Below are 14731 nucleotides of genomic sequence, written 5' to 3' on the forward strand. Positions count from 1 at the left end.
CCTAATTTCCAAATTCTGTTGTGGATTGATGGATAGTGTTGGTTACCTCTTGAGAAGATATGAGCCTGAGCAGAGTCCTGTTCAGGTAGATCTGCTCCTGCAGCTCTTCTGAGGGAAAGAACGTCCCCTTACCCGGCGCACCACCCGGCTGCATCGCCGAAAAGGTTACGTTGAGGATTGAGCCCTGCACGTCGGTATCGTTCTGGATGTTGAACACAAATATTGCTTCTCGCTTGGTGGACAGGACAGCGGCCACGCCCTCCAGGAAGAGGCCGAGGAGGGGAGAGAGGAAGCGCTCCTGGGACATGTTCTCCAGACGCACTGTGATGCTGTTGGTCAGCATGTCGTCTGTGATGATGGTAACTCGTAGTGTGCAGCGGGCAACAGCTCGGTTCAGTCCATCTGGAACAAAAGAGAAAACGTGTATTTAAGTTTAATGAGTTAGATACAAGCCATGAGTTTCCATTGGGAGATTTGCTTTATATCCATTTTCTATATCAGTGGTTCTCAAACTCTTTTGGTTCAAGTACCCCCTTTCTCTTATTTCTGAAGCCAAGTACCCCATTTGCCGACAACAACATTTTGCTTAGAAAACTATTTAAAAACAACCCCGCGACCCTGAGAACAGGAACAAGCTGGTCAGAAAATGGGTGGATAGATGGATATAGAGATAATGATGGAATGAACTAGTGATGACACATTTTAAAGAATCTCATTTTGTCAATAAGTGGAAAGAAACAGTATATAGTGCAGTGGTTCTGAACCATTTTGAAATCCAGAATTTCTGGTGACCCCATTCTAGAATTAGTTTTTGATCATGTTTGAGCTCAGATTTTTTTTTTTACTGCATTTCAGTTTAACTAGATTTATATTTCATGAAGTGAACGTATAGAAACAAAGCTGTTTAAGATTGTGTGTTGTAATAATTAAAAAAAAGAATAATAATAAAAAAACTTGAAAAATCTGTTTAAATTTCCTGAAACTACAGCCGACCCCACATGGGGTCCCAACCCCAAGGTTGAAAAACACTGATTTAGTGGCTCCTGAATAGATTTATTTCATCTCACGCCTGGGGTGGGACCAAGACTGACACTTTATTTGTTAATTTCCCACTAGTAGTGCACGCCATCGTGTACCCATAGGGGTACACATACCCCCATTTGAGAAACACTGCTCTAAGACATTCATCTCAACACGTTAGGGATGACAGTTGGACATATTTGCAATTCACACTTCTGCTGCGAGATTGAATAAAGTAGTATCCAGTCAGTGTCAATCTTGAGACACTCGTGTAGTAATTAGATCAGTCTAAGGTTTCCGCCCCCAACGTCTAGTCTCACGGTGCAACTGTACGTGTACAATCCGTAGCTTATGGAAGAAAACAGAACGCCACAGGCTGAATGTGACGTGAAATACAGCTGACAACAGGTGGTGAGGCCAGATGAAATTCACATGGAGCAGATGATACTGTTGAAGGGACGTGGGTCAGATTGCACTACACTGAGCACAAGAATGTCCACATTAGTGTGTGTGTGTGTGTGTGTGTGTGGTGTGTGTGTGTGTGTGTGGTGGGTGGGTGGGTGGGTTTGGGAGAAGAACACTGATGGTGAGTTTTGGTCACAGGTGCCTGTCTTTACAGACATAAATTAAGGTCATTCTTAAGCCTTCCTGACATACACAAACATGCACAGTTAGCGTGGATTAGGGCGTGGACACGCATGTCTACCATGCTGAGCTGAGCCTGCGCTAACTGTAATCTATGAACTATACTATAAAAATGCTTATCAAACGGTAGGCTTCGCCTGTACATCTCACTGCTAACACAGAGACACCACATAAAGACAATGTAGAGATGGGATCAACAACTTTTATCACAGCGGGGCGACAAAAATGGCCTCCAAGAGTCACATTATCAACAGTATTTAGAATAATGATCAATGAGGGTTGTGTTATTAGGGATATTTTTTTCTCATTTTGTGTGTTTTTCTGTTGGTTTTGGATGTTGTATGAGTAGGTTTGTGTATAAAAAAAAAAAGAAACAAAAACAAAGTAATTTTTCTGTATTAAAAAAAGTAAAAATAAAGAAAAACAAAAAATAAAGAAAAGCAATTTTGTAAATGGAAAAAATAAATAAAATAATTTGTGTATGAAAATGTAGAAATAATGAAAAACAAAAAAAATTAAGAAAAGTAATTTGTGTATGAAAATGTAGAAATAATGAAAAACAAAAAAAATTAAGAAAAGTCATTTGTGTATAAAGAAAGTTTTTTTTTTAAATGAGAAAGATTTATAAAGAAATAAAGAAAATTCATTTGTGTATATTTGTCATCATTGTGTGTTTTTCTCATACATTTTTATTACTTTTGTGCAATTTTTTTTTGGAAACTTTTTAATATTTTTTGAGTAATTTTGTGTATTTTTGATGTTTTGTGTTTGTGTATTTTCTGTTTTTTCTTTTGGGGCAGTACAAAACCAGACCCAGGGCCAGTTGCCTATGACTAATCTACAGACTCAAACAAACACTGTTGCTATGGTACGACATCAGTTACTGTAGCAGCTTCTAAGAAAGTCAATCAGAGTAAAACTCGTACCATGGTAGACTTGAAGCAATCTCCACGGGTGGCATCTACTACAGTATATCTATGAAAGCACATGCAATGACACTGTTCAGCCAGATTAAAGACAATAGACAACAGCTGTGCTATATCATCAATCGTGCTAACAGGCAGAGAGAGTGTGTTTATTTCTCTGAAGCTGCACCTGTCTTCCCCAGTGTGGCTGTGGCTATGCTGTGGCACACACCACTAAAGAGTCATGGCCTAAAATGTTGGATGGACATCTTCAGAAGGCTAGTGGAAGGGTTGGGGGTTCGAATCCCGCTTGTCCTTGGGCAAGGCACTTTACCCACATTGCCTTGTATGAATGGGTATGAATGTTGGTGGTGGTCCGAGTGGGCGAAGGTGCAAAATGGCAGCCATGCATCTGTCAATATGCCCCGAGCAGCTGTGGCTACATTGTAACTTACCACCACTGGTATGACTAATGTGAATGAATAATGGTTTCTGTAACGCGCTTTGCGTCTCCTCGAAAAAAGCGCTACATAAATCTAAGCTATTATAAGCTGTAAGGGTTTGTTTAAACCTTTTAAATACACCAATTAAATGAAACTCCACAATATTTGGGGTCGCAATTTTCCCATGGTTTTATCACATCACTCAATCTCAAATTGTTCAAAGGGACTAAATTTTCCTGAAATTGTTTCTCAAAATTAAATTAAATTTAGTCACAAAATCAATGAAATTTGAAAGAGAAAATCCTGCAGGGACTGTTACTTGTCACTTATTGCTTGGATATTGTGGGCACTTTACATACTTTGTGTATCATTTATATCTGAAAATGCAAACTTGGGGAAACTGTTGTTGAAATTTCAAATTTTCCTGCCTAAAATCTACGGACCACTTAAAGGCAGGGTAGGTAATTTTGAAAGTAGCATCCTCCGAGTGCGCCGCTTTTACCAGCCCCCTCCCCCTCCCCTCTGTGCTCCCTCTAAAGCCACGCCCCTCACTCACATGCACGCTCCCGAAGCGGACTGGGTCGATTGCATTGTGTAGAAACTACGTCGTCTTATGTCTCAACGGTAAGTAAACACTAAACTTTATCATTATATGTGTTAAAAAACATGACTAAAAACTCTGTTTTAACTCTGTCACTGGTGACGCACTTTGAGTGTCGGCTAGTCCATGCAAGAGGTCGAGAACGAGCAGGAGGAACGTGATTGGTTAATGACAAAACAAACCATCTTTTTACATTGGTCAAAGTTTTTACAGGCATACAGCTCCTACAGATGACAGATTTTCTTCGCTCCTTTTTCTTCGCACATAAGATCTTAATTTCTGTCAGGACATAAAGACAATTGCAACCAAAATTTTAAAAAGTGTATCTGGAGGAAATTACCTACCCTACCTTTAAGATCAAATAACTTTTTATTTGGACCCTGAACTAAAATGAGTTTGACACCCATGGCTTAAACTGTCTTCAGATATTATGATTCTAACAGTAGGGGACTGTTGTGTGTGTGGCTTTAAGAGTAAATGGTTTATGTTGAGTGTGTAAGAGCAGAGAGCAGTAGAAGGCTAATGCTTAATCCAATGTGTCAAATTAACTAAAAAACCTTAGAGGCAAAAAGATACAAGACCTGAGCAGAGAAAACAAAACAAAACGCCCTAGTTAGGGAAATAAAGTAAAATAAGTATTGGCTAACGTGTGTCTAGGCGTTAGGGAAATTCAAAAAAAGCCATTGATTATGATTGGCGGGGCTCCTGGAGCGGTAAGACACGCCAGTCTATACTATAAAATCTACAAAGAGCAATCAATGCTATGCTAACTAACTACTCAATACTCATATATTCATCTCCATTTCATCGACAGGTGCTAGTTTTGATAGGTGGGGCGGGGCCAACAGTGGTGGTTTGTGACATCACAAATCACCATTCTATGTCATTAGCAAAAGTGGATTGTAATAGCCGAGTTTCAACCCTTAGAAGGCAGTCACGCTTACATTTTTATAACAATTAAATTCTCTGACAAAATGTCAAGAGTAGGACAAAAAAAGTGGTTTTGGGTTTAGTTTACTCTTTAAGATCTTCAAAGGGCCCCAGCCTGAGCTACATACACACTTTAATACCTCGTAAAAATAAAACAATACATTAAAACATGTTTCAGGCAACTGCTATAAACTAATCTTCTAAACAGGCATTTACACATTGCTAAGAGCGATTACAGCTAATGTGTGCTCATCTTGTGAATGCCAGAGATTGACGGTGTTTATGTGTTCATAACAGATTCTGTTCATATTAGATTTTTACTGTGGCATCATTTTATTACTTGCTAATAAAAAAAAGAGGAACTATAAAGTTTTGAGTGCATCACAAAAGCAGCTTGATCATGTCGTCTATTCAGTGTAGGGCTGGGCAAAAAAATAAATGTAATCGATTCATAGAATTTGTAGATAAAAACATTTTTTTATTTTTCAAAGTTTTTTCGGACTTTTTCGCATTCCGATATGATGCCCCTCTTTGTTTACATTTGTTTACCCTTTGAATAGACTATATGTGCCACAGGCATGTTTATTGTTTTATTCACACTATGCTGAGATGCTAAAGGAAGAGTTTATTATTTTTTTAAAATGTAATGTCATATGTTATAAAATATGTAGTTATCTGATATCTTAATCTGAAATAAGTTGCTGTTGCACTTTTGCTTAAACCTGGGTTAAAGCTTGAAATAGTTGAATGACAGAGTCTCATTTACTTTTTATTTTAGGATAGTTCTACACATTTTAACTCTTGAGGACAATCACAGCAATAAAGTTGCACTTTTGACAATATATCTGAAAAAAAAAAATCAAAAATCGAAATGAAACTCAAATTTTTCTTTAAAAAAATCTGAGATTTCAGTGCAAAACTTTTAAAAACAGAAGAAGCCCAAAAACTGTGTAAAACTAGTTTAAAGAACTCAAATTATTACCATATTAGCTAATATAAACTCTTACATGTGGTATTTTCAAATTGAACCATTTTCCATGATGTTTGTTAGTTTCCTTTCTTTTTCCAGTGACATCCCAGCTCATTCTATTCTTAGAGCTCACCAGCTGCTCGCATGGAATCACACACACAGACAGAGGATGGGCTGGAAAAGGGAAGGGAAGGGTGTGCCACATGGAGATACCATGGGGGAAAAACACTTTGTTAGTGACACACGGGTCAGGACTAATCACTACTAAGAGATAGTAATAAGAGAAGGATCGTTCTAAATAAAGAGACGTTCATTTGTTTGCTTATCATACCAGGTCTGCACAATGATCATCAGCTGGTCCGTTCCATGGTTTACGCATCTATTCTACAAATACCTTTACATTCTTTAAGGAACACCAAAGTTTAAATGTTTAAGGAAGTGAACTGGTTAGGTTGGTATGAGACCCAGAGTACTGATAAATCCTACTCAAGTAGAAGTACTGTTACTTGTTTCATTAAAATCGTACTCAAGTACATGTACAAGTAAGTCATACATAAAACACTCAAGTAAAAGTAAAAAGTAGCTGAATTAAATCATTGTCAAAGTAAAAGTTACGAGCAACCCCCTCAACTTTTATTTTTGGTGATAAATGTTGCCATGGTTCCCTTGCCTACAGTAAACATCTCATGTATAAACTGAAAAAAGAAGAGACCAAATCTTCCACAATTATAACTTAATTTATTTTCCACAAAAGCATCTGTATAAGACAAAAGTTTTGTCAAAATGTACAATTATTTTCAATCAAATAATACCAATGAATTCTATTCAAAATATAAAAAACTAGCTACATTTATGAACTCTAAAATTGAGAAGATAACCAGCATTCAATGCTGTACTGGCGCCGTGCATTACGTTTAATCTGATTGGTCGGCTATGATGTGATGCATTTGATTGTTGTTCGGTCATTTCATTTTATGTAGTTTCACAATGTCCGTTGATTATTTCAAGACAAAAAATGATAAATTACTCAGTAAAAATTGGGTGTAGAAATGGAACAAATTACTTCTTTTAAAACGAACTTAAGCACAAGTAAAATGACGGATTTCGAAATATTTTCAAGTACTCATGAAAGCAACTCAATTACAGTAACGTGAGTACTTGTAATCCATTACTTTCTGGTGAGACCACACATTTAGACAAAGCTTAAACGGCGATGGCTGCAGAGCTGATAAGAGCTGGTAATGAGCTGTGAAGCAAGACGCACCAGTGACACGCTCACGTTTGTGTATCGGGATAAATGACCACACACTTTTTACACACACACACACACCCACACACCCCCCCAAACCCTTGCAGATCTATAAAAAAAGGCTCATAAAGATGTCAATCAACTGTCAGTGAGCTCCCGAAACCACGTAGTTCACACGCACACGTGCCCACAACAAAGACACACAAACTGAACTACCTCTCAGTGGTTTTGTGGCTGTTGTATCCAAACCAGAACGTTGACACACATTGTGGCCATCTGTCACTATGTGTGTGATCTGCACACACAGCTTTCAACAACACACAAATGTGTTTGGAGACACATAAACAATACATGTAGGGATGCAAAATTGAAAGGTTTTTTTTTTTTTTTTATCATTTCGATCAGAAGCGATTGTTGCTGAAAATGAAGAAATTGTGACAAATAGTAACATCTGATGTTGGCCTTATTGACCTGGTTCAACCCTGGTGGCCCTGCTTGGACGTGTTCAGCCGCTTAGTAAGGGAAACACACCAACAGAAAACAAACAAGCCATCTGTCAGGATTCAGGGAGGTGACAAGCCCACCAAAGAGACTCACTTTGCACCCTTTTCAAACATTTCTTTCCCTCTGACCCATTCAGCAGGGAACGGAACAGAAAACCTGAGCAAAGACTGCAGTTTTAATTGTTAAACAGTAACTAAACCCTGTGTGTCTAGGATGGAAACTCAGAAAATGCTTTGATTGTGCAGATTATGGTCCACTGGTGACTAGGGGTGGGAACTTTTGGGTACCTCACAATACGATACGTGATACGAAGCTCACAATAACAATTATCTCACGATATGACGATACTGCGATTATCGATATATATATTGGTCAGAAATCAATCTATGATAATCTATGACATAACAAGAAAGGAAAAAAAATTGAGTGAAAAAATATGATTTTTATTTTACATCTCTGAAAGACAACACATTAAAAAAGTGTCCTATGAACAGTGACACTATTTTAGTGCAACATTTCTGTAAATAAGTGTAAACATACCAATGTAAATGAATAAGTATCTCCGATAGTGCTTTCTGTAAACAAAAAATAGTGTCTTTCTTACCAGTGACACCATTATACTGCAATATTCCAGTAAACAATATATTGGTTCTTTCAACAAACAGTGACAACATTTCTGTGAAGACGTACCTGCACATTTTAGTGAAAAAGCAGAAAAGGTTTTTGAAAAAATAAATAAATAAAAAATAAAAAACCAATACTTTGTGCGAGCATATTCATAATCAATTGTGCGAAAAAATATTGCGATATATTGCGGTTACAGAAGTGGGGTTGCAGGTTCAAATCCACTGTGGGGCATCACTGTGGGACCTTGAGCAAGTCCCCTAGACCTAATTGCTTCCAGGACTCTCTTGAAAAAGAGATTATTAATGAATTAATTATTCATCTCAATGAAACTTTCTTGGTTAAAGAAAAATAATTAAAAAAAAACACTTCACGATTCTCTCAATCCAATTTACTCACCACAGATTGCAAAGACAAAGTTTTAATAGGAGGGGCGGGGCCAGCAGTGGCGTAAGAAATCACCAAAACATCGCAAACCACTGTTCTCAGCCAATAGCAACATTTTATTGAGGGGAGTCACTCTTATATTATACAGCAAAATATGCGTACTTACTCATACTTACTACAACCATCGAGGTAGTGCCAAAGGGCTTCACAATATCAGCTCAGTCACCCATTCATACTCACAAAGCAAAGCGCTAGACAATTATTTGGAGCAACTTAGGGTTCAGTGTCTTGCCCAAGGACATACGTCATAGTATGAAGTTTGTCCTTGGTATGAAGTTCATACTGTACCTAATACATTGGTTTTAAGCAGAAAATAAGTGGTTTTGGGGGTTTAGGTACTCTTTAAACACTGCTTTCAAAATAAGATTAATTGCAAGAGACAAATCATTTCCCTCGGTTTAGATTCATCACAACTGCCTAAAACAGTAAGATCCACCTCTTTAGAAAGCATTACTACCCAACAATTCATTGTTAAACATTCTTTCCCTTCCATTTTTGTGATTAGTTCACAATAGACCAACTAATAAAAACTAATCTCAGCTACTTTAAAGGACACACTCCTCTTCTTTCCTTTCAGTCCCCCCTTTCAAATATTTGAATCCACACAATGTGTGGAATCTGAGTGGTTTTCGGCCAATCCCAGAGGAAATCTCAAATTTAGCTCCTCCTTCTAGTACACACACCTGAACACCAGTAGGGAAAAAATACACTCGATGCTCAAAAACTAGGATTAACTTTAGTAGACTCGGCAAAGTTCTGCCTGTTTTTCCTCTTTGTTAGACTATAACACAACCCAGAGACTGCTGCTTTTCAGAGTCTGGTTGCATGTTGTCACCTGACTAAACAAAGTGTAGAATGCGGAGAAAAGAACCGTAGCATGATTCAATCGAGCTAAAATGGGCTGGTGTGAATGCACAAAAGCTTGATGTGAAAAAAGCTGAAAGACAATTGTAAAACACAGATAAGTTAATATTGTCACAGTTAAATTGGTCAAATTCTATTTTGTGAAGAATTGTGAGTTTTTAGCTCTAAATGGCTGATAAACACAGTGCAGCTAAAATATTGCAGGTTTTTCTGTGGAGGTAGTATTTCTGCTCCTGAAGTATACATTGGTGGGTTTTTTTCCCCAAGTACCCCAGTGTCAAACACTGGTACAAGTAATAACTGGTTGTTGTTTTTTGTTTGTGAGACACGGTTGCCACCATTATGTTCAGATTTGATTAACTCACAGATCAGTGTCTGTGGTTCCGCAAGTCAACGTGGACTTCAGCCACTGGAACGACAGGAACCACCAATTTTTGGGTCACATCGACTACAAATATGATCAAAGCTTTGAGCTCATTTCTTTTCAGTTTTTGTGTATTTAGTATGGACCTTACAGTCAGTAACCTCATTCAAGTGGTTAAACATTTATTTTGTAAATCAAGTCTCCATGTTAATGCAAAAAAAAAAAAAAAAAAGAGTAAAAAAATTTTCAGAATTGATCTTCTTCAGTCACGTGAATATGTGTGGCTGTATGTTAGTAACGTGCTGGGCTGGTGGATTTTTCCCGTGCCCTCCGTAGACTAGGATACGCTCCATTGCCCAGCAATCCTGATCTGGATAAAAGCATGAATATGTGATTAATGAATGGTTTGTTGTCTGCGAAGGAAGCCCCAACCACCCACTGCAGTCTTTCTATTCAAAGTCCAAAAAGATGTCAAGTCTTGTCTCATGTTCCTTGTTTTTGGTTGTTATGGTAACCATCACTAACATCCAAACAGATATCAGCGGCTGACAGACACACTGACCGTCATCCTCGATGCAGAATGTGGTGAAAAAACCCGGCAGAGTTCACTCAAATATAGAAAAGAAGTGGGAGAGAAAACCAATTAGAGAAAGCAAACTTTGTAAAAAGTTTATAATGAAGGAGGAAAAACATGCAGCATCGTGTCAAGGCAGGAGCCACCATGCGTTTTCATCATCGGCGGCTTGTAATCCTTGTTTTTGAACTCGGTTAATGAGATGCCAAAAAGTGTTTGTTTGACATCATGTCTAACAATACACATATGGATCATAGAAGGCAGATGGTGGCTATTCAGTCAGAAGAAGGGCCTCTTTAATTACAATATCAGGTCAATGAAGAGAGCGCTCTGATGTATAATCTACCATCATTGTCTTCTTCATGCAGAAGATTACATTGTTGATAGTAGTGGTTGCTTTCATGCTGAGATTGGGATGAGCACAATCACAAAGCCTTCATTGTCACTAATGTGGAATAATGACCTCAGCTTCCATTGGAGACATGGCTGCTGGACACTATACAATAGAAACCATACCACTGTAGTTTACTGGTAGGGGTGTGAAAAAAAATCGATTTCACAATATATCTCGATTTTTTTTTTTCTCGTTTTTTTAAATCGATTTTTGTTATTTAAAAAAATTGATTTTTTAAAATGTTTTATAATTATTATTATTATTATTCATTTATTTATTTTTGGGATATTTAATCAATATTTGTGTGTATTTGTGCAATATTTCAGTGGTGGTTACAATGTGTTGCAATGGTTATTTGATGCACTTGATTTTATGATGGCCTGTAATATTTATGTACGCACAGACATTTTATTTTCATACAATCTGTTCAGATCAGCGCTTGAACTGATGCAATAGGATAAATTATTTTTTCTTATTTTTGTGCATTGTCAGTAACTCAGGGTGCTTTATAATAAATAGGATGTTTTGAAGCAAATCGTTTTGACTCAATTTGTCCTCTGAATGATCAATATCTTCTGATGAACATATACAGCAACTTCATTTTTCATCTCTACGTTTTAATTTTGATATTGACTGGGTAGAATTGTGATATAGCGCAACAATGTCGTATCGTGACACAAGTATCGCAATGCGTATCGTTGTGCAACATCCTTGCCAATGCTCATCCCTATTTATTGGCACAATTTTGTATCATGTGCAAGCGTGATTATTCCTCAATTGGAACACATTTAATCTGACTGGACTCCCAAAGTGGATGACTTTTATCTTTACAGCAAGTAACAAATAACAGAACATGATCATGATGTCGATTCTTTTAAATTAATACATGTTAAAGATAAGGTCACCAACTTTCCAAAATCTAAATATAATACGCAAGGGGGTGATAGAAAAATATGTAAAAACAAAACATTTCTGTTAGTGCAAATGTGAAAAGACAGTAATTCTCTACAAACTTCACTTTTAGCTGAGATAATGAATATCATAGCATGGCAATGGCAAAAAAAAAACAATTGAGCTATGGTGAGAGAAAACATATAAGCTTGCTTCTGAGTCTGCTAAACTTTGTTCTACTTAGCTAATAAGTAAAAACAAAAAAAAGAGAATCAATAATGACATCGAATCATTAATTTAGATGTGCTTAAGTACAAAGTAACTTTCCTTCTACTTGGTGCATTTTTTTCCCTACAGCACATGCAGTGACTTCTGATATTTAATGTATTGTTTATCAGAATTGGACAAACATCACATGAATTAACTGCTTAAAAACTTTCCAGTGGAGTCATAGTTTAAAAATATAAAATAGTGATAAAAGTAGCACAAACATATAAAACTGTGTTCAGCTTTGACCATGACACAGTAGTCCTAACTGAGGGTAGATGATTAACCAAAGGAATGCCAGGGGCAGCAGGTTAACCAATACAGACACACAAAGCCAATGATTTACGGGCTAGAAACCCCAAACCTTTACTAATCTGCATCTTTGGTTTTCCAAAAACAAAACGTTTCCACATAAACTGTGTAACATTGATTATACAGATTACTGAGGCAATCCCACTGTCAAAGTGTGGTCTCTGTAATACCACCCCAATGACAAAGCAACAGTTGTTCACCTCAGCACTATAATCTCTGTCAGCGTACACTCAGCACCTCTGAGCTTCTGTCCACGCTCCTCTGCATATGTGTGTCACTACATTCAAAAGAATTCAGCGCATGGCCGCTACATCATCCTCAGGTGTGTCATCTCCCTATGAGATCAAAGCGTTCAAATGTCCAAGAGCCTAAGTGGGGAACACTCATGCAAGGATAAATTTAAGCGACTTGCAGAGTGGAGAGTATTCAGGCATGTATGAGGAGTGATGGACAAAGATCGTAAAAAAAAAAAGAGAGTGGGAAGAAATACGTTGAGGAGGTAAATGAGGTCTTTTTCTCCTCTAAGGGACAGCACGTGTGAGTGAGTTCTGTAGTGTTCCTCGTTTAGGGTAGGTCTGAGGTCTGAGTTAGGACGCACTTAGTAATTTATTTCATGCTGTTCTGAGAAGTAACAAAAGCAGCGACTCCTAAAACGAGTATTTTAATACAAAATATGCCATAAAATATACAGTATATCTCAGAGATTTTGAAAAAAATATAAAGAAAGACACTGTTTGGCTGTACTCTATGAATTAGGGATCGACCAATATGGGTTTTTTAGGGCCAATGCCGATACCGATACAGACTGCTGATTTTCTTGAGTCAATATTTGGAGCCGATATTACTTTTGCTCCCTCGATTTACATCATAAAAATTACACAAATTATAACAAATGGTACAAGTCTCAGTTAAAAAAAGGAACATTTATTGAAATTAACAAAGGTGAGTTTGAACGACACCAAGAAAAAAATATTTAACAAATAATAAAAACAGGTGATGTCCTTGTCCTGAAAATAGCTTTGACAAAAGTTGGCCAGACTGAACACAACACAACCCCAGAACATAAATTAACAGAGGAAAATAACGTGATGCGCATTAAGCAACAAACTGTTGAAGTTTCTGTTCTAAATTGTATCAACATTAATAAGAATAAATATTCAAATAAGTAGTAAACTGCTTCTCAAAGTTAAAAACTTCTCACCACTGAGTGAGAAGCAGAGAGAGAGAGAGAAAAAGAAACACACACACACACCCACACAACCTCCAGCCAGCTGCTCGTTAACTACAAGTGCGACACAACATGGACCCACAGAACAACCGCTAAGTTAAACAGTTAAAAGATGGTTTGAAATTTTAAAACCTGCCGTTGGGATTGAAGAGCTTCCTTCACGTTCTGCTAGTGGGGGGAGGGGCTATGCAGCCTCTGTCTGCAGCAACACAGAGCAGCCTGTAGCAGCCGCTCTGTTAATAAAGTGGATCGCAAATGCAGCACGCATTAAAACACGCAAAACATTTGCCAATTAAGTCGGCCGGCCGATGAATCAGTCGATCGCTACTATGAATCATATTGAATACTTCCATGATGTGATTTGTACTGTGTGATTGTATAAATCAAAACAAGTTAAAAAAAACAAATAAATGTATCTTGATATATAGTTTATCGGCAAAATAAAAAACTCGATATATCTAGAATCACGATATATTGCCCAGCTCTAATTGGAAAACAGTTGTATGAAGTTTTAACTAATAAATATACCCTCTACAAAATCATTCTGCGGACCACAACGAATCCTGTAAAGTCGCAATTTTAACATTTGTGATCCATTGTGAGGACCCTGAATACAAAAGTAGAGCGAGGAAAAGTGTTTAACTTCAGATGTAGGACGTTGAATAATAGAGCAGCAGAATGTGAGACTATTTATTAACAGGAACACACACACATCTGTCCAATTTCCACACGACACCTGCGGCTCTCAGGGGGGCAAACTCCTCCTCCTCCTCTTCCTTTATCGTCTTCTTCTCCTCGTCCTGCTCTCACTGAAGTGACCATGCCACTAGGATTAGGATTAACTCCCTCCTTTTTTCCTCTCTTTTGGTTCTCTCTTTGAGCTCGCGTTGAAGAAAGAGTGGTCGCAGACACACAAAAGACTCCTTTCACCCACAGACCGTGTGTTAGAGGAAGGGAGGTGTGAGGGTGAGGTCTGGGTGGTGGATGTGTGTGTGTGCGCGTGCGTGCCGCTGCTGTCAGAAAGATAACATCCCAACCACAGCCGGAGAACAGGTGGGATTACACGCTGACTGAACTGGGATCAGTGGCTGAAGCCACCGCACTGGGAACTAAACAGTGGAACAACAGCTCAGTAGATTACACATGAAGTGGGCTGGAAACGATGACACACTCTCTGATAGAAAGTCACATTTCTCCCCTCAGATAAAAAACGTTCGCTCGTAGTTAATATGATCACTCTGAAAATTATAGATATTTTGCTTGTAGAATTTCAGAGAAATACTAATAATAATATAAACTTCCTTTTATATCGCTCTTTTAATTTCTCTACAGCCGCCCCCTCCCTCTGGAATTCACTCGCTCAAGACATTCAAAACTGTTCTACTCAGGACTCTTTCAAATTACGCCTCAAAACTCATCCATCCAGACTTGCTTTTCACTGCTAAAACACATTTTAGCAGGTAAACTTACATTATTACATGTATTATTTTCTTTTTATC

General features: G+C 37.8%; 1 protein-coding gene across 4 annotated transcripts in view; it reads right to left on the reverse strand.

Moving 5' to 3' along the window:
- The window catches only part of celsr1a (cadherin EGF LAG seven-pass G-type receptor 1a), a 147368-nt gene that overhangs the window by 85280 nt on the left and 47357 nt on the right, over positions 1-14731 (reverse strand). For all 4 annotated transcript variants that reach the window (XM_028448877.1, XM_028448876.1, XM_028448874.1 and 1 more), the window contains exon 2: positions 47-402. In XM_028448877.1, the coding sequence (XP_028304678.1) occupies positions 47-402 (356 nt within the window). The remainder of the gene's footprint in view (positions 1-46; positions 403-14731) is intronic.

The sequence above is a fragment of the Gouania willdenowi genome, chromosome 6 (assembly GCF_900634775.1).
Source record: "Gouania willdenowi chromosome 6, fGouWil2.1, whole genome shotgun sequence".
In the NCBI taxonomy this organism is placed as follows: domain Eukaryota; kingdom Metazoa; phylum Chordata; class Actinopteri; order Blenniiformes; family Gobiesocidae; genus Gouania; species Gouania willdenowi.